At 42.3% G+C, this 24,355-nt stretch overlaps 2 protein-coding genes across 2 annotated transcripts in view; both read right to left on the bottom strand.

The window, feature by feature from the left end:
- Positions 1-4,423: 4,423 nt before the first annotated feature.
- LOC310966165 (protein DDI1 homolog 2-like) overlaps positions 4,424-24,355 on the bottom strand; it is a 41,279-nt gene continuing 21,347 nt past the window's right edge. The window contains exons 9-10 of the mRNA XM_083940008.1: positions 6,939-6,987; positions 4,424-6,640 (exon numbers count right to left, since the gene is read on the bottom strand). Of these exons, the coding sequence (XP_083796134.1) occupies positions 6,977-6,987 (11 nt within the window). The 3' untranslated portion in view covers positions 4,424-6,640; positions 6,939-6,976. The remainder of the gene's footprint in view (positions 6,641-6,938; positions 6,988-24,355) is intronic.
- On the bottom strand, positions 15,267-23,443 carry LOC310966229 (uncharacterized protein). The gene is made up of 6 exons (XM_083940082.1): positions 23,312-23,443; positions 22,436-22,484; positions 22,209-22,249; positions 19,419-19,562; positions 17,604-17,654; positions 15,267-17,422 (listed from the first exon to the last, which is right to left on the bottom strand). The coding sequence occupies exons 1-6, from the start codon at positions 23,312-23,314 to the stop codon at positions 16,853-16,855; spliced, it is 858 nt and encodes a 285-aa protein (XP_083796208.1). The 5' UTR covers positions 23,315-23,443; the 3' UTR covers positions 15,267-16,852.

The following is a 24,355-nucleotide window of genomic DNA, read 5'->3' as shown; positions in this document are numbered from 1 at the left end:
TCCAGTCCATACTCTGCACAGATGTTTCTGTACACTATGCCAGCCACGGTTATGCCGTTCCATGTATGCTTTCCCTGCCTACGGTTATGTGTTGGATCGTGAACCTACACCTTAGGTCTTGTCTGGTGTGGTATATCTGGGCCTCTATCTCTCTGGTGCACAGGACCTGCTCCTGCGCAGCCATGATGAGTGTCACAGCGCTGTCTTGTAGGCCAGCCCTCTCTAGCCATTGGTAGGACTATTTCAGATAATACACTTCAGTGATGTTCCGGTGGTACATGCCGTGCAGGGGCTTGTCCTCCCATGTTGGCTCATCCTCCAGCATCTCCTCAATTGCTCGGCATTGTCTGGGGGCCTTATCCTTGATGTATTCATGGAGCTTGGATGTCATCCATGTAGAGGAGGTGACTGATCGTAGCTCCATTCTTGAGGCGGTATCCATAGCCCGTCTTGTTGATTAGTTGGCTTAGGGGGTTCAGACCTATGCAGAACAGCAGTGGGGACAGAGCATCTCCTTGGTAGATGCCACATTTGATGGATACTTGTGCAAGTGGCTTACCATTGGCCTCAAGTGTGGTTTTCCACATCCCCATTGAGTTTGCAGCGATGGCCCTTAGAGTCCTGTTGATGTTGTACAACTTCAAGCATTCCATGATCCATGTGTGTTGCATCGAATCGTAGGCTTTCTGGTCATCAATCAAGGCTGTGCACAGGTTGGTGTGTCGGGACTTGCAGTCTTGGGCGACCGTCCTGTCAACCAGGAGCTGGTGTTTGGCTCCTCTGGTGTCTCTACCAATGTCCTTCTGTGCTTTGGATGTCTGCCTCTGTGATGGTCACTGGGTTCTGTTCAGGGAGGTTGCTGTGCTCTTCTCTCAGAGAGACCAGCCATTGTGCACTGTTCTTATGTGCTGCCTCCTTCTCCCATATGCTCTTCCAGAACCGTTCAGTTTCCAGTCGGTGGGTCTGCTCTGCTGTGATTACCCTGCAACTGAGCGAACACTTTCGCAGGCTGAGTTGCGAACAACCTGTTTATTCGTCTGGCCTCATTGTCTTTTCGTGTACCTCTTGCAGCCTTTGTTTGGCAGTTTCGAGTGCTTCAGGTATGGGCATCTTGCTGTACCTGTTTGGTACTGGTTTGGTCATTGCACCCCTCTGGGCCGCTGTCATTGACTCACTTCTGTCCGAGTTGCCTTGATCTTAGCCTCCAACCGTCTTTTCCATGGTGGGTATTGTTTCTCATGGCTCCCATGGTTGCTTTTATAGCCAAGCATATCTAGGGTCACTGCTGCTGAAGCGTAAACCAGCTCATTGGTCTCTGTGGTCTTGGTAGGGTTCGCTCTCACCGCTGCATTCACACTTTCAATGAGACTTTCAGGTGGTACTTCACTCAGCCGTTGTAATCGGTGTCGGGGTTGCCTTGTGCTCATTCTTGCCTTGTCATTCAGGTCAGTCGCTGCCTCGCTCACCGTTATTGGTTCCATTGGGGCTATGTACCCAATCTCTGTTCGGGGATTCTGTGTTTCATCCCCTCTGACCTCGCATCCTGGTTCCCCCTTGCCGTAGCATTTGTGTTGTATCTCGTCAATCTAAAGTTGTGATCGCAGTTGCCGTTTGTGGATGTTGGAACACTGAGCTAATAGTTGTTTCGTGGTCAACCGTGACTGTGGGTTTCGAAGTAACCATTCAGCCCACATTCTCTTCATGTACCATCTCTGCCCAGGGTTACTTGAGTAGTAGCATTCCCACAGAGCCTTGTTCTAGCATCTCACCCATTTTCGCCTTTTTCCAGTAGCCCATTTCTCATGAAGTTGCCCTGGTTCCTCGGCACCTGACGCAGACCTTGTTTGGCCGGGTCGTCTGAGCCGGCATCTTATTGCGTTTGTTGTCTCTCAACATGGCATGAGGTGGGCAGTATAGCATTAAGGGTCTTGCCAATGGACCCACACTGGATGCTGTTAGTTACGCTCTTAGTGGGAATCGACCCTGGCCCCCCGTGTGGCACATATTGTGTGTGTGTGTGTATATATATATATCTATATATATATATATACACTCAACAAAAATATAAACGCAACACTTTTGTTTTTTGCTCCCATTTTTCAAGAGATGGACTTAAAGATCTAAAATTCATTCTAGATACACAATATAACCATTTCTTTCAAACATTTTTCACAAATCTGTCTAAATGTGTGATAGTGAGCACTTCTGCTTTGCTGAGATAATCCATCCCACCTCATCATGATGAGTGTGCCACTCATCATGATGAATGTGCAGTTTTGTCTCACAGCAAAATGCCACAGATGCCACAAGCATTGAGGGAGCGTGCAATTGGCATGCTGACAGCAGGAATGTCAACCAGATCTGCTGCTTGTGCATTGAATGTTCATTTCTCCACCATAAGCCGTCTCCAAAGGCGTTTCAGAGAATATGGCAGTACATCCAACCGGCCTCACAACCGCAGACCACGTGTAACCACACCAGCCCAGGACCTCCACATCCAGCAGGTTCACCTCCAAGATCGTCTGAGACCAGCCACTGAGACAGCTGCTGAAACAATTGGTTTGCATAACCAAACAATTTCTGCACAAACTGTCAGAAACCGTCTCAGGGAAGCTCAACTGCATGCTTGTCGTCCTCATCGGGGTCTTGACCTGACTCCAGCTCGTCGCCGTAACAGACTTGAGTGGGCAAATGCTCACATTCGATGCCGTCTGGCACGTTTGAGAGGTGTTCTCTTCCCGGATGAATCTCGGTTTACATTGTTCAGGGCAGATGGCAGACAGCGTGTGTGGCGTCATGTGGGTGAGCGCTTTGTTGATGTCAATGTTGTGGATTGAGTGGCCCGTGGTGGTGGGGTTATGGTATGGGCAGGCATCTGTTATGGACGAAGAACACAGGTGCATTTTATTGATGGCATTCTGAATGCAGAGATACTGTGATGAGATCCTGAGGCCCATTGTTGTGCCATACATCCATGAACATCACCTCATGTTTCAGCAAGATAATGCACGGCCCCATGTTGCAAGGATCTGTACACAATTCTTGGAAGCTGAAAATGTCCCAGTTCTTGCATGGCCAGCATACTCACCGGACATGTCACCCATTGAGCATGTTTGGGATGCTCTTGACCGGCGTATACAACAGCGTGTACCAGTTCCCACTAATATCCAGCACCTTCGCACAGCCATTGAAGAGAAGTGGACCAATATTCCACAGGCCACAATTGACAATCTGATAAATTCTATGCGAAGGAGATGTGTTGCACTGCATGAGGCAAATGGTGGTCACACCAGATACTGACTGGTTCTGAGTCCCCAGACCCCCAATAAAGCAAAAAAATGTACTGTACATTTCAGGGTGGCCTTTTATTGTGGACAGTCTAAGGCACACCTGTGCACTAATCATGATGTCAGATCAGCATCTGGATGTGGCACACCTGTGAGGTGGGATGGATTATCTCAGCAAAGCAGAAGTGCTCACTATCACACATTTAGACAGATTTGTGAACAATGTTTGAGAGAAAGGGTAATATTGTGTATCTGGTACAAATTTTAGATCTTTAAGTCCATCTCATGAAAAATGGGAGAGAAAACAAAAGTGTTGCGTTTATATTTTTGTTGAGTGTATATATATACACACAAACACACACAATATATTATAAAATGCACCCTAATCACACTGCATTTACTTACAAGTACCACTGTACCAGTGTACAAATACTTGTTTGATTTCATTTTCAATTTAAAACTTCATACAAGATAAAAGTAGATAATTCAATCTCCCTGAACATTGTTTGTATTTGACTCAAACAAAGCCATTAAAATCATCCATATATGATGTACTGTACTGATATGGCAATATTCTAACAGATTGACAAAATGAAAATGGGTGTTTTTAAGGTATGAACACACACACTATGATGATTTGACACAAAATAAAGACTTTCTGAACAGGAGCTACAAAGTTTTGTATTTTACACATGGCAAAGGTTTCAAAGTGTGGAAAATAATAGATACAGTAGGAGGTACCTTATGTAATAAACATACTGAATTTAAAAAATGCTGTCTATGATCATACGTCAACGCACTTGTGGCTCACTTGATATTTCAGTGTGATACTGGCCGTGGATAAAGCTAGGCTTCCATTTATCTGGAAAAAAAAATTGTAAACTTGATCAAAATTGTTCTCACAATGTAGCTTCTCCGTCATTGGGTCACAAGGTGTGGTTATTCATCAGCAAATTACTTTAAATATCTGTATTTTTGCTGAATAATCTAATAAACTCATCAGACAAGAGTTCTGGAACAAGGAAGTAGGATTAATGCTACTCGATTTTTAAATGTATTTTTATTGTTGCTTCACAATTTAAACAACAAATTATAATAACGTTAAATGGTTAAAGAATCAAGCATACATTGGGCATTTAATGTGTCAATGTTGTACGACAAAAAGAGAGGAAAATCATACATACCTAATCTCTAAAAACCAATGAAATGGGTTGCCACCCAAAACATCTGCATACAAACACACCTCACATATCTGCAATATCCAGAAAAGTGTTACCAGTTGTCTTGTTTGTTCTTAGATATTCTGTACAACAAAACCAAGAGACATTTCCCTGGGTTTATAAGTGCTTCCTGCTTAAAAGGGACTGAGACATCTGGTTCAGTAACAAGATATAAATAAGACTGATGCTTAGTTGAGAGTCTGGGTTCTCGTATGACCAGAAATTAGTTTAGGTGGGCACAGAGATACTGCTAGCCAGCTAGTAGTGCCAGCAGAGCGAGCTCCACAACCTTGTGGAATGCCTGGAATCTCTGGATGTGCTCAGCTGGAAATTGTTCTATAAAGGGATAAAGGGGGGTGAAGATGTAAGCTGGGGAGCCTGAACAAGAGGAGGGGAAGAGGGGGGCGAGGTGCTTGAGACTTCATCAGGTGAGCCCACTGCCATTGACAGAGGACGGAGAAAAGTATGCTCAGTCTGGAGGCCAAGGGTGTTGGTGCCAGAGGCTCGTCCGTCGGCGACTCCTCTCCCCTGCTGCCCCTCGGGAGGTTCCCTGAACTCAATGTCCCTTGCAGGAACCTCTGGCTCAGGCTGAAAGTGCTGATGCTATTTGCTTAATTTTGCCCACATCTATGTGCCCCCCTCTCCCCTGAGCCATCCGGAAACTGCGGTGGTCCTTGTGCCTCCAAAGTCTCTGCTGTATTCCCGCCCGGATGCTCATCCTGGCCAGAGAGGTCAGGCACAGGACACTTAGGGCGCACTCACACTGTCCATCCGTACTGTGCCCAAACAAGTTTCACGGTTAAAGTCTAGTTCGTCTGACCAATGTGAGGCCACGGTCCGTTTGGGAGAGGTGGGCTTTTGTAGAGCACGAGCACGAAGCCTATGGCGGTTCTGACGTCATTTTATGTGCGCCTGTTCGACATAGAAAAAAGAAGGACAGACCATGCGCGGACATTTAAAACAATGGCGGCGAAGGTTCACGTTGGTGTGATGCGGAGGTGGAGTCTTTACTGCAGATTTGGTCAGAAAAAAACATTCCAAAAAAGTTGGACAAGACGCGCAAAAACTCTGAGGTCTATGGAAAGATTTGTAAACAAAGCGACGCATCGCAATGACGTCAATCAATGCGTGTGACGTGTTATGGCGTGATGACGTAAAGGCAGAGAAGAAGCATTCGCGCGAGGCCCAGGCAGTGTGAGTGCAAACGGGCCTGGCCGGCGGGGGGAGAGGGAGGGGGGGACAAGTACCCTAAAGCATGGGCACGGTACGGACGGACAGTGTGAGTGCGCCCTTAGATGGTTCCTCTTCCGATGGCAGCAGAGGGGGTATGCTGGGTGTTTTCTGACATTGGGTTGCGTGGCTCGGGGGCCACTTCGTCGGTTTCCTATGTGAATGGATGTGAGGGGGAGCAGGACGTGCTGCGGTTTTGGGGACTGAGCATGGTTGTTGGACACCAGCAGCTCATGAAGCTCCATCAGAGTGGCCGCCAGCGACCGGATACCGTCGGTGCTGGAGCAGTGCTCTTTAGACTGTTCCCTTTCAGAGGACACCACACCCTGCGAGACAGCGAGGGACTCCATTTCAACAGAGTCTGGTTGGCTAGGAGCACTTGGACAGGCTTCTGTGGCATCAGCAGAGTCAGACTCGCCTCTTGCTCCATGGGTTGGATGGGGGAAGGTTCCTCTGGATGGAGGTGCATTGGGCTGTTCATCACCTCATCTGATTCGGTATGCCCCTCTGTGGGGCCAGGCTGTAACTCACCCCCTGGATACTGGGATTCTGTAGTCACCTCCACAGAAGGGCTACATGTACGGAGGACGTCTGTTGAGGGACTGGGTACAAAGGGGACTTTGGAGTTGCTATGGACAGGCAGAGGTTGAGAGTGGACCCAATGAGGTGTGGAATCACGAATCCCCCGCTGACGATGATGGTTGAGGAAGCTCCTGAAGGTTAGGTTGGTCCGGGCATCGCCCTGCTCCAAGGCAGCCGGGGCAGACTGAGAGTGATCCAGAATTTAGGGCTGGCCAGAGGAAGGGCTTTGGGAAGGGCAGGTGGATGAGGACATTTGGTCTAAGGTTCTGGGTAATGTAAATGGTGGGGGCTGCGGTGAGGTAGTTTGTCCATCTGCAGTGTCTATTGTAAGAGAAAGTATAACTGGGAATGAAACAGCATGTAAACCGCATGGAAGCATTACTTTGGATAATATGCGTTTAAGGAACCCCAAAATACACATTTCCTTACCCAAACTCTTGTAAAACTCTTGACTACCTCCTGCATATATAGTCTGTGACTTGTGCTACTCTTAATTGTTAAATGTATTCAGAATAAATACATAGAAACAAAAGTAAAACATCTATTAACCAATCGCAGAGCAAAATAACAGCAAAAATAAAAAACAGCAAATAGCGATGGACTTGTGAATTTGCAGTACCTGGTTGGTAGGTCCCTGTCCAGATGTCTCCAAATGCATCAGTGCTGTCCTGCTCAGGGGTTAGAGCGCGCACCACAAACATCATGCAAAGGGACGGAGAAAGTTAGCAGTCACACACAGAGCATTCACCAAACTATCAGCTTTTTCACACACACAGATGTGAAAAGTGTCATCCAAAAAACAAGTTTAGCTCGTCCTTACAGAGAGGTCATAGTGTAATCACATAACCTGTCACTGAATCTCAGAAAACTTAATTGAGGTCACGTCAGTAGGACATTTGATCAAAATCCCTAAACCATGATAATCAAGACCAATATTGATTCAACAGCTGATTGATGCATCCCTCTCATGGAGGATTCATCAACATGGCTGCTCTAAATAATTGTTAACTGCTGCTGCTGCTTTTGTTTGAATTCCGTTTGCAATGTGCAGCAGCCGTGACTGGACAGGACTGGCCGATGGATTCAATAACAAAGACCAAGTGTATCAATGGCAATAGCATAAATGTTAAGGTAAGCTTGTGACATATCACATCAGGGTTTTTTTTCTGGCCAAAATTTGAGCTGAGGCGGGCAGGTGATCGAAAATTTTGCGTTACATGTGCGTGTACGAGAGCCGAAATGTGCACGCTCGTAACACCTGCATGAAGTGCCCAGCCACTGAATACTGAACTAACGTTAAGTGCACAAAACCACGTCCACCTGACCTTTCTCATACAACTCTTTCACCCACAGACCACAACAGTTCCCTACAAAATGTCACTCACTGTTTACATTATTATAGTTATTTCCACCCATATTATTTGTGAGCAGTAAGTGTGCCAGGGCTGACGGCAAAATAGAAGTTTAACATCGGCTGGTTCGCATAATCCAAAACGGATTATGTCAGAAAATAAGATCTGTGACTCACGTTTATGAGACTTAAACGTTTTGTTCAGTCAATCTTCACATTTGAATACCTTTTTATATTATATTTGAAGCTTAAATGTGATCACCAGAAGTAAAAAGCTAACGTTAGGTTTTAACCGGCCTTAACGAACTAACGTTCCTACACAGGCACATGACTGACATCAACATCATTAAGCTTCCCACTGATTTCAGCCGCTTGATTTCAAAACCATTGTATAATGGGGAAAATGGGACTGTTACTTTACTTGTTTTTGCAGAGCCCCTGTTGAGAATGAGCAGACAAGTGACAATTTGGGAGGGGTCTGAGCCCGTCTGCAATGTTGGAATCCACGCTATTGGTTGGCAGGGCACTACTGCACCAGCGTGTGCTACAGTACAGAGCTTGAATCACAACTTGAAGCAAATAGAGACGGAATCACTGCGTTTAAACTGAGATATGACGAGACAACTGTGAAGAGATATTTATAATATAGCGTTGAAGTTGTAATTTGATTTAAGCCCAGTGGGAGTCTGTTGGACTTTGAAGTGGACAAATCAGTTCTTGTTAGGCTAAGGCTATTAACAGTGTGAGCAGGGGTGAAAGGAGTTTTATTATTTCTTGCTGGTACTATTATATTGACAGTGGTGCGCATAGCGCATACACAAACCGAAAAATAAATTTCATTATTTATTATAGTCTACTTAGCAAGCATTCACCAGGACATCTTATCACTCTAGTTCTTTTTAATCACACTGCTAGTGTGAAAGTCTCAGACTTTGCAACAAACGTCTATCTGCTAAAACACTTTGAAAACCAGCTGCGCACGTTGGCACAATATAGTTAAGCCGTACACACACTGCTCGCTCTTATGTCGAGCGCAACACTGAACAAATAAAAACAGAATATTGAGACATCATATTTTTCTGTAGGCGAGATGCTGTTTTTATTTGGGAGACTTTGCAACAAACATCTAACACTTTGGATATCAGCTGTGCACATTGGCGCAGGATGGTTAAGCAGTACGCGCACTATCTCGCTCGCCTTCTGTCAAGTGAAACGCTGCACGGAAGGTTCAGACCAGGGGTTAAAACTAACTTTTTTCACCACCGTCCCCAAATTGTCCCAAAAAACAGCTGATTGCTATAGTGGTTAAAGAGTAGCGGTTAAAAGTATCACATTAGGTGTTATACATTTATATTCTGTGTTCATTGTAATTTTCATGTATTCAGCAGACAGTAGGTGCTTGTTTCTCAGCCTTGAAATCACTGTGAAAGCGCCTTGAGTAGTCAGCAGACTAGAAAGGCGCTATATAAGTACAAGTCCGTGTACTTATATAGCAGACTTGAAGGCAAGACTTAGCAGCGGGATAAATCACAGGGCTGACAGAAAAAGATAGAAGATTTTGGGGAAAGACTGGATAGAATAGCTCTGCAGCATGACGAATCACACGGCCAAAGATATGACGCCCGACTTGAGGCTAACAAACTAAACGGACGGAAGAAACAACATGACCCAGTAGACCCAGACGATGCATTAGATGAAGGGGATGTAGGAGGCTGTTATCCGTTGCTGGAAACTTCACAGGGTCGTAAAAACAAGCCTTACCTATTAGGGGACATTAACGCCATAATAGAAAAAATGCCGCTGCCTACTGAGGGTGGGGCTTTGTGGCTGCAGGCATTGGATAGATTAACTGCAGGTCAGACACTGGCTTTGGGAGATTCGAGAGCTATTTTTGCACGTTGTGTGAGTAATTACGACAGAGAGGAAATTGAACGCAAGGCAGGAAAGGGCACCCGTTCAGATAATATGCGCCTGTCCACAGTCATTAGAGCAAACGGAGATGCTTTGAGGGACAAATATCCACTCCCACCATCTACCCGGGTTCGGTCCCTGCCATGGACAGCTACAGTCTCGCCCTGTGAGCACCTTGAAAAATGCAAGGCCACGTGGGTTAAACACACAGGTCATCATCCAGGAAAGGAGGGTGTGCAGAGAGCATGGTTTCCTCAGGCTGTCTTAGAAGGAGTCCCTGGGAAGGTCAAAGCCAAAATGCTAGATAATCCTGACTTGGTGAGCAGTGAGGCATCTGTGTGGGACAACCACTTGCTACACGAAAGAAGCAGTACCGAAGAAAAGCAACACATTAACAAAGGATGACTGAGTAGAGGGTTAATATGAAGGTTTTAAGCTATTAGGTCGGACTTTGCCAGTCTAGTATATAGATAAGGAAGCCACTCCTCAGAAGAAAGAGTAGCTGTGTTTGCTAAAGAGAAAACATACTTTTTGTTAACTTTGCAATTATGATCACATAGTATAAGTTTGAAAAATAATACTTAATATAATCACATATGGTAAGCTTTAAAAAAAAAATGCAATAAATACAGTATAATTCATTACCATTTTGTAGAACAACAATTAAGATGTTTTTTCATTAAGGTTTGCAAATGGTGACATTTGGTGGTCGTAAAACACTGATAACATCCACTGGGGTCATAAACATTGGGTAGTGTGTTTTTATTACTTTGATGTCTTTGTGTTTGTAAGGTGCTTTGATGTAACTGTATAAATGTTGAAGTGACTTGGATAGAGGCAGAGATTGTTGGAGACCCGGCTGTTGGTAGGACGTCTCTCCTGTTATGCATACAGTATATAGTAAAGAAATGATTTGAGAAACACTGAGGACTCCAGAGAATTTCTTTCACAATTTGGCGATGAGGATGGGATGGACGCTCTGCTGATCAGTCCTGAGTCCTGACTGAAGGTTAAACCGGTAAGGAAAAATTCCGCTCCACCACGGAGGACAGGATTCCGCCTGGTGCTGGACAGCGGACGCTCCATCCATTTTAAACGTGAGTACAGTGTTTTTTAGATCATATCTCGTGTGTAATTTTGACAAGCTTCATTTACCTGTGGGGTTTTTGAAGCTCAGAAGAAGGTGTGTGAAACCTAGGACGACAGTTCGAGAACCTTTGTGTGGTCTACTGTTAAGATATTCTGTAATTCCTGTGAGTATGAATATGAGGTCCGATGAGTCCTTTGTGGAGGTCGTGACCGTCCTCATATGTCCTTCGTGGTGTTGAAGACTAGTTTCATTTTCTGTGTGATTTTGAGGCTCTGAAGAAGGTGTGGTAACCTAGGTAGCCAGTTCGAGAGCCTATGTGGTCTGCTGTCTGATATTCTATAATTCCTGTAGGGTTGAATATCAACGTCCGATGAGTCCCTTTTGGAGGTCGTGACCTTCTTCATATTTTCTGTAATTTTATTTTGTAGACTAGTTTTATTAAGAAAAAAAAAAAATATATGCACTTAAAGGTATATAAGTGATGTCTTAAACTGGACAGAAATTAATATAATGTGTTGTGAGAGGTTGGTGCAACCTAACAAATGAGAGAGGTGTTTTGGAAAATACATAAGCATTTAAGGAGAAAATGAATGATTTCTGAATCTATTATTTAAAGGAGTAGAATTTTTTGAAATGCAAATATAATTTACATGTGTAGAGATTCCCAACTACAATAAAATGGGCGTATGAATGTGGTAAGGAAAATAAACTTTGTGGTGGCTCATTTTCAGTGTCTAAATATCCAGTTTGGATATTAAAGGGTGCGTTGCTTGGAACGAAGGTGTCGTACAAACCAACTGGCTGAAAGATTATCCAAAGTTAGTGTATGTGTGATAAGATCTAACCATGTTCGTATGGAAAGATCAGCATGTGTGAAATAGTCTGAGTGAGAAATAAGCCAATCGAAAGTAAAAGCACATCCCAGTGAATCAATGGAAAAATGGGAAAGTTAAAATTATTACAGGCGCTGCTAAATTCATAGCAGATAAATGGGTAAATGTGGTTGAGAAGTTCCATTTTGGCATTACTAGACTAAGGGAGTTTATTTTTTTTCGTTTTTTATTAGGCACATATTTAGGTACATTTATAGAGAAGAGGGTAAAGTGATGAGAGAGAAAGGGACAGAGAGAAGGGAAAGATGGATGGTTGGGATAAAGAATGAAAAGAGAAGTATGGAGGAAAGCAAACAGTTATAGGAAGACAAGAAATTAAAGAAATAAGTATGTGTGACAGAAAGGGAAGAAGTGAATGAATGATGAGGAGCAGGGATTAGGGATAAAACACAGGGCCTCCTCATGCTGTCTCCAGGCCGTCGTCGGCTCCATCAAGCCCCTATGCCTGTTCCAACAGCCCAGAAAGACTCTGACAATGAGGGGGAGGGGAGACTGGACCTGCATGTCAGTTTTCACAACACCAGTGACTGGGGAAAACAGACTGAAACAAGGAAAAAGCTAGCATTGCTTCTCCAGAAAGTTCTCTCTCCAAACAGCAACTTCTTTTTTGACTACTGGCCTGAAAAAAAGGAAACAGAGAGGATGTCCACCAGATATTCAGTTGATTTGAACACTGAAGAGCTTGTGTTCAGGATATGGCAGCCAGAGGAACTAAAAGATTGCAAGGAGGTGGGAGCTGGAGAGGTGTGAACTCTGATGGGCCAACATTTGATTTGGTTCACTATACCAGCAGAATGGGGCACAGAATCCTGGACAAAGATGGCCTCATCAAGACAACATCAGAAGGAGAGAAAGAAGGAGTCTTGGACAAGATCCAGAGAAGTCCTGGTTGCGTGTTTCTGCCTGGAGTTTTCATGTTTCCAGTGAACAGGCCATACAGACAGCGAAGGAAGGTCAGAGCATTTGAAAATCACAAATTAGAAATTAAAGATAAAAACATCCAAACTAGATGACACCGTTGATGATTGGTGAACTTAGAATGAACAAGATGTTAATATTCAACACATACATACACTTGCATATACATATAGGAACATTTATTAAGAACAAGTATTGGTGTCAATAGGGGAGGTTAGGGTTTTGCATTGAGAGTTGATCATTAAACACAGAAAGTTAAGGTTTGATTACTAAAATCTTTTTTAGCTCACTTGAGACAAAATTTGAGTTATTGAAAGCAACACTGATTATTTCCTATAAAACAAACATGCCATTGTGGAAAATCTCAAATATAACTCCCATTTTACCTGAAGAGGACATTGTACCAGCAAGTTAAAAGTATCAGGTGTTTCATAAACCAAAATAATGATAATACACACATTTAGAGCTGGCTATCTCTAAAGTTAACAGCCATTAAAAGCAATTGGTAATAGCCCCCGCTAACGTGTTTCCGACCAGGTAGCAATGTGTGGTGCAGGGCCGTACAGACACCGCTTTTTGCCAGACACCTGGTCTGAATTGGGGGGGGGCTCAGACAGACACCGTTGGCTTTTCTTTTGCTTAATTATCTTATTTTGTTTGGACAGTCTTTAACCAGGCCAGATGCCTGAGGAAAAAAACATACTGCAGCTGGACCAAAAACGCTTTTGCTTCAAAACAATCTCATGAGACTGATCAGTAGGGATGTAAGGATACACTGACTGGACTCACGATTGGGTTGGATTCACGATACGGAGTTCACAATACTTTACAATTTTTCAAATGAAAGAATGATTATTTCAAAGGTATAAACTGCAAAACAGTGCACAATTCCTTTTCCTTCTGAAAGTTAAACTGAACATATAAAGTATATTTTTTTAAATAACAAAAGCTTGAATTGAATTTAAAAAAAAGAAAGAAAGGCTTGGCCTGTGTTCATAGTTAGGAATTGACATAAAGGAATATCTACATATCTATATTTTCAGAAGCCAAGATCTCTGCACATTCACAAATAAGTGTGGACATGAATATCCAGTATTTGAGGCTTATAATCATATTTAGGATATGGTGTTTACATGAGCATGGAGAACTCAGGTTATTCATATCCCTGTACACATGATGAATACCATTCTGTTTACAGAAACAAACCAGCGTCAGGAAACATGAAACATTTACTAAAACGTCACAACTTAACTGCTAATTTCTTCTATGCTCCAACCATCAGCAGCTACAGCTGTTTGCTCTGAGTTCATCCTCCGTCTCTCTTCACCTGCACACACACAGACTAGCTTACGTACTGTATTGAGGCATTCCTGAAATGACCTACGTAATAACTTCCTCCACACAACTGCCAGCTTGTGTCACTAACAGCGTGTATGACAGGAAATGTCCAGAAGACAAAACTGAGTTAGAACCTCTGATAAAACAGACCTGTGAGACCTGGTGTGACTGTGCCATCTTTGCACCTCTGTCTAATGAGACAACTGACGGAGAACATCATCAAAGTCAAAAGAAGATAGCGGCATCCTATTCATTTTTCATCTCAACCAATATGAATCTGCGCACATTTTAATAGATTTTATGTCTTGTGATCCATCGTAACACCCGTAGGTCATCTGACACGCACGCACGCGCACACGCACACGCACTCACACACATTCCTGTATTTCTAATCTACTTGGGACCTCCAATTAATGCCTACCTCCTTAGGACCACCCTTTCCAGGCATCATAGGAGCAAATGAAAGACATCCCTGGACTTGGAAAAAAATCTTTTTTAATGGTATCAGCTCAGATTTAAGATAAGACAGATTTTTTTTCTTTTATTATTTTTCCATATATTTTTACTGTACTTAGAAGGTCTGCCTCAACTTTTTTTTTTTTTTTCAAAGTAACCCTGCTGTATTGGGATTTATGAGTTCAACCAAGTACACAGAGTAACTTTTTAAATATCCTGTACATGTCAATACTGTGATATTGTTAAAAAACGGATAAAAAAATAAATAAATCAAAACAGCTTCGTAACTACTAAAACATGCTTCTGTTTATCCCATCCTACTGCTCTCAAACTCAACAGCTTTGAACAATGTTACAAAAATTAAAAATGATTAAACAAGATGTTTAGAACCAGTCCCCCTTGTGATGTTATATACTGTAAGTAAAGAGGTAATTATTAGAGTTGGGCACCGAAAAACGGTTCTAAATAGGAACCGGTTCCTAGAGTCTGGTTTCGGAATTGTTAAGAAGCTGTTTGAATTTCGATCCTTTTTTTTTCGGTTCCTAAATGTCCGCACTAGTTTTGTTTGTTTTACTCCGCTCGCACTAGTTTGAAGCATTTCCGGTTCATTATGCTTGAAGCGGTGTCGAGAAGGCGGAGTCGAGCGTAACATCACTAGTGTAGGCTATCGTGTCGTCAGACTGTGTGGGAAAGGAAGTGAAAAACGACGACCAGGAGTGCTACCAGGCAGCAGCCATTTATTCAGCGTGCAGGTAGGTGACATGAACATAAAAGCGCTCTCTAAGGGACATAGTGAACAACCTTTAACATTTGCCGTGCTTAAGTGACTTCTTTGCATTACAGTATGTCAGACCCAAGGCAACATGTACTTTTGAGTACTCACAGAAAAGCACTGCTCAAAATAACCCATTTAAAAAATGTCCTACTTTTTAAAGACAGAGCTCCCTTCAGATTAACTCTTTGATGCACAACATATGCACACCCCTTCTAATGCACAACATGGGTCTAAAATGACCTATATATATAAAACAAAACAATTTAAAATTTAAGAACATTTAACTAACTTAAAAGAATAGTTCACCCAAAATTCAAATTTCACTCATTATCTACTCACCCTCATGTCGACTAAGGGTTGGGAGAAGTTTCAGAGTCCTCCGTGGCTACTCTGAGTTACAGGGGGTCTTGGCGTAGCAGTGCATGTCCATATAACGGTTGCAAATGGATACCAACTGTCTTCGTAACAAAAAGACACACCAAAAAACATCCAAATACCTCCATGCTGCTCGTCTGTAATGTCCCTCTTGTATTGAAGCCCTGACATGAGAAATTGTTCCTCTCGTGAGATTTGCGCCGGCGTCGGTGCGATTACTGACGCCAACGCAAATTTCGCGAGATTTGGACGAACCGGGAAGAGGAGCTTCTGTTGCAAACAAGCTTGAAATACAGACTTATTAAAATTTTTTCAGAACAATTTCTCATGTCGGGGCTTCAATGGAATGGATATTCCACACGAGCTTCTCTCCTCCACAAGTAGCTCCAGAGATTGCACCATTGTTGGAGTAAGGATGATCGGCACCTTCCTGCCACGCTTGCCTCGAATTTCCACATGTACAAAATGCTGGCAGAGCCTTTTCTCCAATGCCGTCAGAGCTTCACCAATATCTTCATGGAGAGTTGTCCCTGGTGATAAATGCTTCCAAACGCATCTTAGAGACCTTGCCTTCTCGCCTTCGGTTGAAAAGGATTACCTGTGCTAATATTACTTAGCAAGATTGCTCCAATTCTTTGAGATTTTCTCATCCAACAACTGCCTGTAATATTGTTTCTGCTTGTCAGTCATGTACATATGCATTTTTTTCACATCCTCTGCTAACGGAATGAGCTTGGGTTTGTTCCATTTCTTCTCCTCAAGTGTACGGTATGCAGCAGAAGAGATCATCTCATTCCAGGTAAGACTGTACATGCGTCTAAACTCTTGGACAACCTGCTTCTTTTCATTGTTCAGGGATGTAAGAGCTTCAGCTTCCATGATGTCTGCAACCCTCTGAATGCTTTGCCCTAGCTTTGTGGCTAGGGTGGGTTTCTCAAACTTGTTTCTCTTTTCATCAAAGCCAGCTACTTCTTTGACAGCTTGAATCACATGGTGAAAGTGTTGTGGATTAATATAATCCTCCATTTTTTTCAGAGGGGTCACCGTCCTCCCTAGGATCAAGAGTCTTCCCAGTCCTGGCATGATTTGACGAACATTGTCATGTTGAGAGGCAGTTTCACGTTGGCGGTTGTACATCTTCTCTCCAACCTTCATGATATATATGTCTTCTTTTACTGCATAGGCAATTTCATCTTGAGTCATACCATTCACAAGGGCCCATACCTCCATAGTCACATCTTTAGGTACAGGTTGAGCAGAAGCACAGAGTGTTTGTATTCTTGTTTTTCCTGGTAATGTTCTGCGAACACTTTGAGCAAGTGAGCACCGTTTTGCATGCTTCCACAGAGACTTGCGCTTGAAGTACCCAAAGCATGCGAAACAGTGCTGATAGTCCTTTGGATTGCCTTTGGCATCGCTTTGTTGTCTAAAAGGTCCCTTCTCCTTTTGTGAGTGCGTCAATGTTATGTGCCCGATTTCCTTGCTTTCGAAGGAGATCCAGCTGTTCTCTCCTTTCTTTAGACTTCTTTGCATACATCATTGCACTAGCAACGTCCCTTTTATTACCATGTTTACGTTCTAGATGGCGTGCAATCTTTGTGTGTGGTTCTTCGCAGTATATACAGTAGTTTCTCTTTTGGTGATATTTCTTGCACCCATCTTTTTTTGGAACATCAGCTACCACCAGCGAAGTACTCTTCTTAACTGAGATAGACATTTTTTCACATCTCGAGTAAGTCTTTCTAATTTTCTTCCTTTTGCTAGGTACAGAGTCATCTGATTCACTCTCGACTGGAGAAGTTGTGCCTCGTTTTTGACTCATCTTGTATGTCTTTTTGTATGCTTCTTTGGAATGCACACTGTGTTTCTGTCTACCGGTACTTCGTTCTGATTCTTCCGAACTGGCCTCCGATGACGCTGGGACATAATCATCATCACTGCTGGAAACAGTGGAAAGTGACCTATCTGAGCTGTAGCCCAGCATTTCTTTGGTAAGCTACAATAGAACAGAGACATTTTACATGAGAATCAAAAGGGATGCAACTTCATAACACAATTATCTTCTCTAAAAATGTACGTAACAGATTAATCTGTTTAACTGATTATTCAAGGCCAATGAATACAACATTGACTACTGTGCTTGCCACTTAAGCATGTACAACACAAGCTTTACTTACAAATACACTGTCTGTTCTCATCAAGGGTGGAACCTCTATTTCATCTTCCATCTGCAAAAAACATAAAGGGAAATTAGTAAAATTTAAATTGAAGCATTTAGAAAATATTTAGCTAAGCTATAAGCTAAAGCTATAAGCTTGAAGTATAGACTGATTTAATTTTTTTCATGCCAATTTCGCATTTCGGGGCTTCAATACAAAACAGACATTACATACAAGCAGCATGGAGGTATTTGGATGTTTTTTGGTGTGTCTTTTTGTTACGAAGACAATTGGTATCCATTTGCAACCGTTATACAGTATGGACATGCACTGCTACGCCGAGACCCCCTGTAACTCAGAGAAGCCACGGAGGACTCTGAAACTTCTCCCAGCCCTTAGTCCACATGAGGGGGAGGAGATAAGGAGGAGGAAAATTTCATTTTTGGGTGAACTATTCTTTTAAGTCTGTAGGATAACTTGTTGAACAACAGATCAACTTAATCAATTGTGTAGCTCTGCAACACCTGAGCCTCACTAGGACTGTAACTGATGAAAAACCAAATCAAGTTGTTACAACTATGCTCACAATCAGTATAATCAGATAGTTAGTTTCCGATGTTGAAACTAGATGCAAGAATGAGATGGAAAACGGATTGGGAGCTGAAGGCAAAGACCTGATGTCCTGTGATTTATACCATTTGAAATATATTTGCATGTAATATACATTATATCAGGGATGCAAACGGGTCAGGACCAAAAAAAGAGAGGAATTGTCTGGCGCGCGCAAGTATTGAGTGCATATAGATGGACATAGTTTTCAGAAGGTCCATGTCTTTATTTATTCAGTTTATTCTAATAGTAATAATTATGACTAACATTCAGTGAGGACCTAAAATGCAGTATCTCCAAAACTACTTTTTAAAGTATTTTAAAGCTGAAGTATGAGATTTAGAACAATTTTATAACAGAAAACAACTTTTGCTATGTAAATATAGCGGAGTCATGGAACCCTGAGCAGAGAAAGAAGTCACACTTCCTCTGTTTTGGTCTGGCTGTTGATGCAGGCAGGTCCCTCTCTGTCCCTCTTCCCATATTAAAGGTTAACAGTACACTAAAATATGTTTCTGAAAACATCGTAAGCAATAAACAGGCTGAAGTAACAAGATTCTGAGTCGTATTTGATCAAAACTACTTAATTTGCCAGTTTGATCAGAGTTTGATGAGCAGTATGAGATCAAATAAATGCACAGTGTTTCCAAAGTCAAGGAGTAGTCATGTGAAATAATCAAGGGTTATTGATTAAAATAATTGTGAATATGGTTTTTGCCATAATTGAGCAGCCCCACGACAGAAGGTCATAAAAATTAAACTAAAGAAAACCCTCTCCCTTCCACAATAGAAAACTAAGGAATGGCAAATCAGACATTTTCATGTCTTTAATAGTTACTCCCTGTACATCGTAATGTAGTTTAATATTCATTTGCAGTGCCCATAGTGGGTATAAATGCTTTTTACAGTATACTATACTGAGTGGAGTGGCTTTTAGTTTGATTCAAATGTAGGTCCTTTGCTGTGTGTCATAACTGGTTTTGAAAACACAAACACATCAGATCCCTCTCCTTCAGCTCAGACTGCTGCAGTGTTTTGACCCTTTGCAATGCTTGCAAAGATGCCACAAAAGGTGACTTAAAAGAAGTCTGCATGAATTTTAAAGTGTAAGTGACACTGGAAGTGAAGCAATGAACGTTTACTAATGAGACACAATATCCCTGTCATTATGTGCTTCTGTTGGCCACTCTAATGTGCATTATAAAAAGGTGTCATAGAACTAACCGCTGTGTCGAGGCTACTGTGAAATAACAAGGTCCTCTCTCTCTCATTATTTAATCTTTTTGTGTGAGCCTTCTCGTAGCGCCTCTCACACACATCATGATGTGCTTTGAGTTTCTGAAGGCGATGTAAGAAACGACTTTGAGCCTGCAAAACACAGAAAACTACGTTTTAAAATGTTCATCACTGATAAGCCAAATAATTTTTTGGACATTTATGCTTTATTAGACAGGACCAGAGCATAGGACCAGGCAGAGCAGAGAGACAGACGCCAGCAGACAGCTGCTGAAAGCCAGGGAATGCATGTATGGTTACATCTTTTATTATGCTGTTTCAAAACCAAAACAGAAATCATGCATTTTATGGTTGTTTTTCTGTTTTAAAATAAAAACAGAAGGACATGAAAATTAGGTTTTTGATTTTTTTTTTGTGTTGTTATTGTGATATCTGGATAAATTCAGGGGGATACTTGATATTCTTCTGGAGGTGCAGGTGCTTTACTTACAGCCTACATGCAGAGCAGGAAAGCCTGACCATAGATCTGCCTGCAGGCCGCCTGTTGCCCGCACTCACACCAGGAGACGAGTCACTCAGACCTGGGAGGAGTCGGCACTGTCGCCGAGGAGCCCCCGCTCAGAGGTGAAGTTGAGTTGTGGAGAGCAGTAGCATGGAGCCACTAAGACGACAGGCCACCTCCCAGCTGACTCAGGAGCCAGAGTACAGCGTTGTGTTGTAGATTTTTCTCAGCTGGCTGAAGATATTTTACTGTGTGGCTCAGCCGTTAGACAACATTACTAACCTCGGAGGCTGAAGGGACATGTCTGAAGATGTATTAAATGAATGGAAAAAACTATGTAGCCTAACATCCAGGATAATCCCATGGCAAAATCTAGACACCTCGGGATGGGTATGAATAATAATAAAAACTCCTCAGGCAGTGATCAGTGAGCTCTGGCTCAGCTGATCGGCGCTCAGATGAAGGTTAGATCTTTACAAAATATTTAACTATTTTATACAAAGTGCAACTTGTAAAAACAACGCGTTGTTATATTTGTTTGCCGTCTAATCTTCTTTCACAGGAACTGCGCTGCATAACTGGCAGATAGTGTCAGTCCTCTAACATGGAAGTCTGATAGCATTAACTGGTCAAAGTTCTTGTTATCAGTTACAATAAATGGTGAATCATGTGCATCCCCATTAGTAACTTTGTCCAACAGCTGAGCCACAGAGTAAACTTACTTCAGCCCACTGAGAAAAATCAGCAACAACACCAGTCCATCCTCTGGCTCCTGAGTCAGCTGGGGGGCAGCCTCTTGTCTCAGCAGCTCCATGCTGCTGCTCTCCACGACTCAACTCCACCTGGGAGTGGGGGCAGCAGTCAGTCTGCAGGTGGATCTCCAGTCAGGCTTTCCTGCTCTGCATGTGACCAAAATTAAAGCACCTGCACATCCACAAGAATCCAAGTATTCCCCTGCATTTATCCAGATATCACAATAATACAAAAAAAATCAGAAACTTAATTTTCACATTCTTCTGTTTTCATTTTGTTCGACATCAGGTTCAGTGGTCACACTGCTGTCAGAAAATCAAAGGGTTGTTTTTCTGATTCTGTTTTGAAATGGAAAAACAAAAGAACAAATGGTACGCAGATTCTGGGGAACTGTGAGAATAATTAATTACTTAATTAATTAAAGACAGGAGTTAAGCATGTGGGGGAGGCCTCAGTGGGTACGTTTACATGGACAGTTTCAAATGGTTTCAGAGAGGTTTGGTTTAAATCAATCTGTTTCAGCTTGGGTGTTTACATGCGTCGACGAAACAAACGCTTTGAATGTTCCCGCAGCCGTTGAGTGATTGCGTTACTATGGTTACAACAGTAGCCTATTGATTTACGGAAGTGCTACAGCTGTGACGAAATACATGGTTTGTTGAGTGCAGTCTTTGCTGTTATAATATTTCTCTGTATTAAACAGCAGCGTGGCATATGCCTCATTTTAGCAGGAAAAGAAGAGAGAGCGCTTGGAGTCGGAGTGCGTATTGTGCCGAAAAACGACTGCCCAGGCAGGCAGTCTCTTTTCGGCACAACACCGGCGGCGCACAGCTTCCTCCTCCTCCTCTCTCTGCATGAATTTTCAGACACCGAGTGGAAACAGAACTTCCGCATGACCTGTCAGTCCGTTATGAAAGTTCTTGCACGACATTTTCCCATATTAACACAGACATTTTCACTTGAGTGACAGCCAGGCAGACACAGCTCGTACGTGCTCAAGCATGCATGCATGTCAAGTCCTGAGCATGCGCAGAACGAACACAGCGGTTTAAACAACGTTTAAACCACCCCCTTCAAACTGATTTGGGCTAATCGAAACCGTTTGAGGTGTTTACATGAAGTATTTTCAATCAGTTTGGTCTCCCAAACCTTTCTGAAACCGATTGAAACCGTCCATGTAAACGTACCCACTGATATACTGTGATACTATTGTTTTAGATTTTAGATAGATTTTATTTGTCATTCATTAAGGAACATACACCTTGTGGTGAATGCATGAAGACAATTACATTTCTGTGGCTCTGACTGATAAAAAAGAAACGGCAATAAATTGAAAAGAGGATAGTAAAATATATACATAAAAGATATACACGAGATAATTGCACAGTGGAGCAATGTCGGGCACTGCACATCCCTGGTTTGGAAGTGGTGGGGGGGTTAAAGGGTATTTAGCAGCCTGACAGCCTGGGGAAGTTGATTTCAGTTGTTGATTTAAAGAACCCAAAGAAGACAACATATCCTACCTCTTCCTTCTGTTCAACATGACAGCCATCCGTCACGGCAACTGCAAATAAATTAGAGAAGAAAAGAATGTTAATCAGGTTCAAGATGACCTAACAACACCTGTATGAGAATGTAAGTCATATGTTGATTTTCGTGTAACTACAGACTATAGCCATAAGCGTACACTCCCACAAACTATGTACTAAACATCATTATAATAATATATTTTTATGTCTCCCCCTCTCACCTGTGCAGTCAGAAGTGTCACCAGGGGAAGAGACACCTGAGCCTTCCTCCTGTAAACACAGAGACACAATCAGTCAAACCTCAACACAGCACATGACTCTGTATTTCAAGCTGTAGTCTTAGAATCTGGCCGTGTATGGACGTAATTAACATTGTGACATGAATCTAGACATTATCTCGATGTTGTCTGGGATGTCGCATATCACAGGATTTTGAGTGAAACTTATTTTCTGGTTTATAACGTCATTTTTTCAATATTCCCTGGTGTGTGAATAACTAATGAACACAACAAACATACAATCACATTACTGATAGTGATACCTACACAACATGGGTTTATCATATAAACAGGTTGGTGTTACAGCTTAGACAGACTATGAAGACATTAATTTATTGTGTTACAATATAGCTTTAATCAGATTAATACAACAGCACTGTAGCACCTTGAAGGTCTTGACTCAGATGTTGTCTAAGTTAATCAGAGCTATTCATGTGTTTTTTTGTTTTTTTTGGTAAACATCGCAGTTGTCCAGACTCACCGGTGTAACGTTAGCCGACATCAGAGCACTACAGGCCGCTAAATTAGCCGCTAATTAGCATAGATATTCAGACTAGATGCCGCCTCCTGCTACCTCTGCCTCTGTTGACTGAAGCAGACACACCTTTCCCCGACCTAAGATGGCGGCCGCATTGAGGGGAACGCGGCATCTCGTCAGATCTATGGCTAATTAGCCACTAACTGTTAGCTAACCACCGTGGTGAAGTCTGAGCACATTGACACACGGTTAGCCTTTTTACGTTGCTTTAACTTACGTGTGAAAACCGTATGCAAGTAAAATGAACAGTGCATTATTATACTGGAAGCAAAAGCACTCACCATGTCCGAAGTTTAAACCCCCCAGCGGAGCGTGTGTGGGGCCAGGAACATGTGTCTGAGCAGGTCTGAGCCTGACGAGAAGCAGGTGCAGGGATCAAACAGGAGCGCTTGTTTAAAGACACAGCATACACCAGAGTAGCTCCGCACGTAGTTATAAAGAGCAAAAGAGACACTGACGAGCCAAAATATTTACAAATTAATATATAAAAATGGTAACATTAAAAAAATAAACGAATAGAGTTGTTTGCAAGCTGTAGTGATCAGTAATTATTATTATTACCTGGAATTACTTGGACACGTGATCGGAGTAGGCGGGGGGAGGGGAGCAGGCGAGAGCCTTTTTTTTTTTTTTGGTGATGGTTCTTGTTAGGGCCGATTTGTTTCACACACACGTTCTACTCAGCCTGGCCATGATCGGAGCAGTTGGGGGAGGGGAATGGTTCTTGTTAGGACCGCTGTGTGTTTACTCCATGGATGTATTATAGATCTCCTTCCAACATGCAGTAGGTCAAGTTTCCCAGAATGCATTTCGTGGCAGGGTCATTATCATAATACGGTGAAAAACATGTCCCTGCACTTTCCAGACACACAAATGCTTGAAAATTTTAAAAGATCATCCACATTAAACCAAAATTATGTAATTTAAAACCATATAAATGATGATGATAATTTCAGTTTATATATTTACTGTTTTGTTTTTATCAGTTTTAATTTCCTTTGTACCTAAAAAAACACTTGTCCCACTGCCATGGTTCAACGCGATTGGACAATGTAAGAATATTTCCTCTTTTTTGTTTAAAAAAAAAAAAAGTGGTCAATAATGAGCAAACACCGGGCTTAATATATGAATAAAATTAAATCTAAATTGGCTGTTTAATAATACAAATATTTTTAAAAGAATTCTGTCCTTCGATTTGGTGTCATTGGTGTTACTGGCATCACAGACCATTATTTTGAAAGGTTAAGAACATGTAAGAGAACTCCCAAGGTCAGAAAGAAGTAGAAGAAAAAGAGCCATATAAGACAATACATTGTGAGTGTCTC

The sequence above is a fragment of the Echiichthys vipera genome (genome assembly GCF_963691815.1).
Source record: "Echiichthys vipera genome assembly, chromosome: Y".
NCBI lineage: Eukaryota > Metazoa > Chordata > Actinopteri > Perciformes > Trachinidae > Echiichthys > Echiichthys vipera.
Note: the sequence above shows the minus strand (reverse complement) of the source record. Positions and strands in the feature narration are given on the sequence as shown.

What these genes read in the sequence shown, in the direction of transcription:
- LOC310966229 (XM_083940082.1), bottom strand. An exon ending in ATGTTGAACAGAAGGAAGAG is followed by an intron (nt 19,563 to 22,208) that starts GTAGGATATGTT and finishes TGTGTTTTGCAG; the next exon opens with GCTCAAAGTCGTTTCTTACA. An exon ending in TGAGAACAGACAGTGTATTT is followed by an intron (nt 17,423 to 17,603) that starts GTAAGTAAAGCT and finishes GTTCTATTGTAG; the next exon opens with CTTACCAAAGAAATGCTGGG.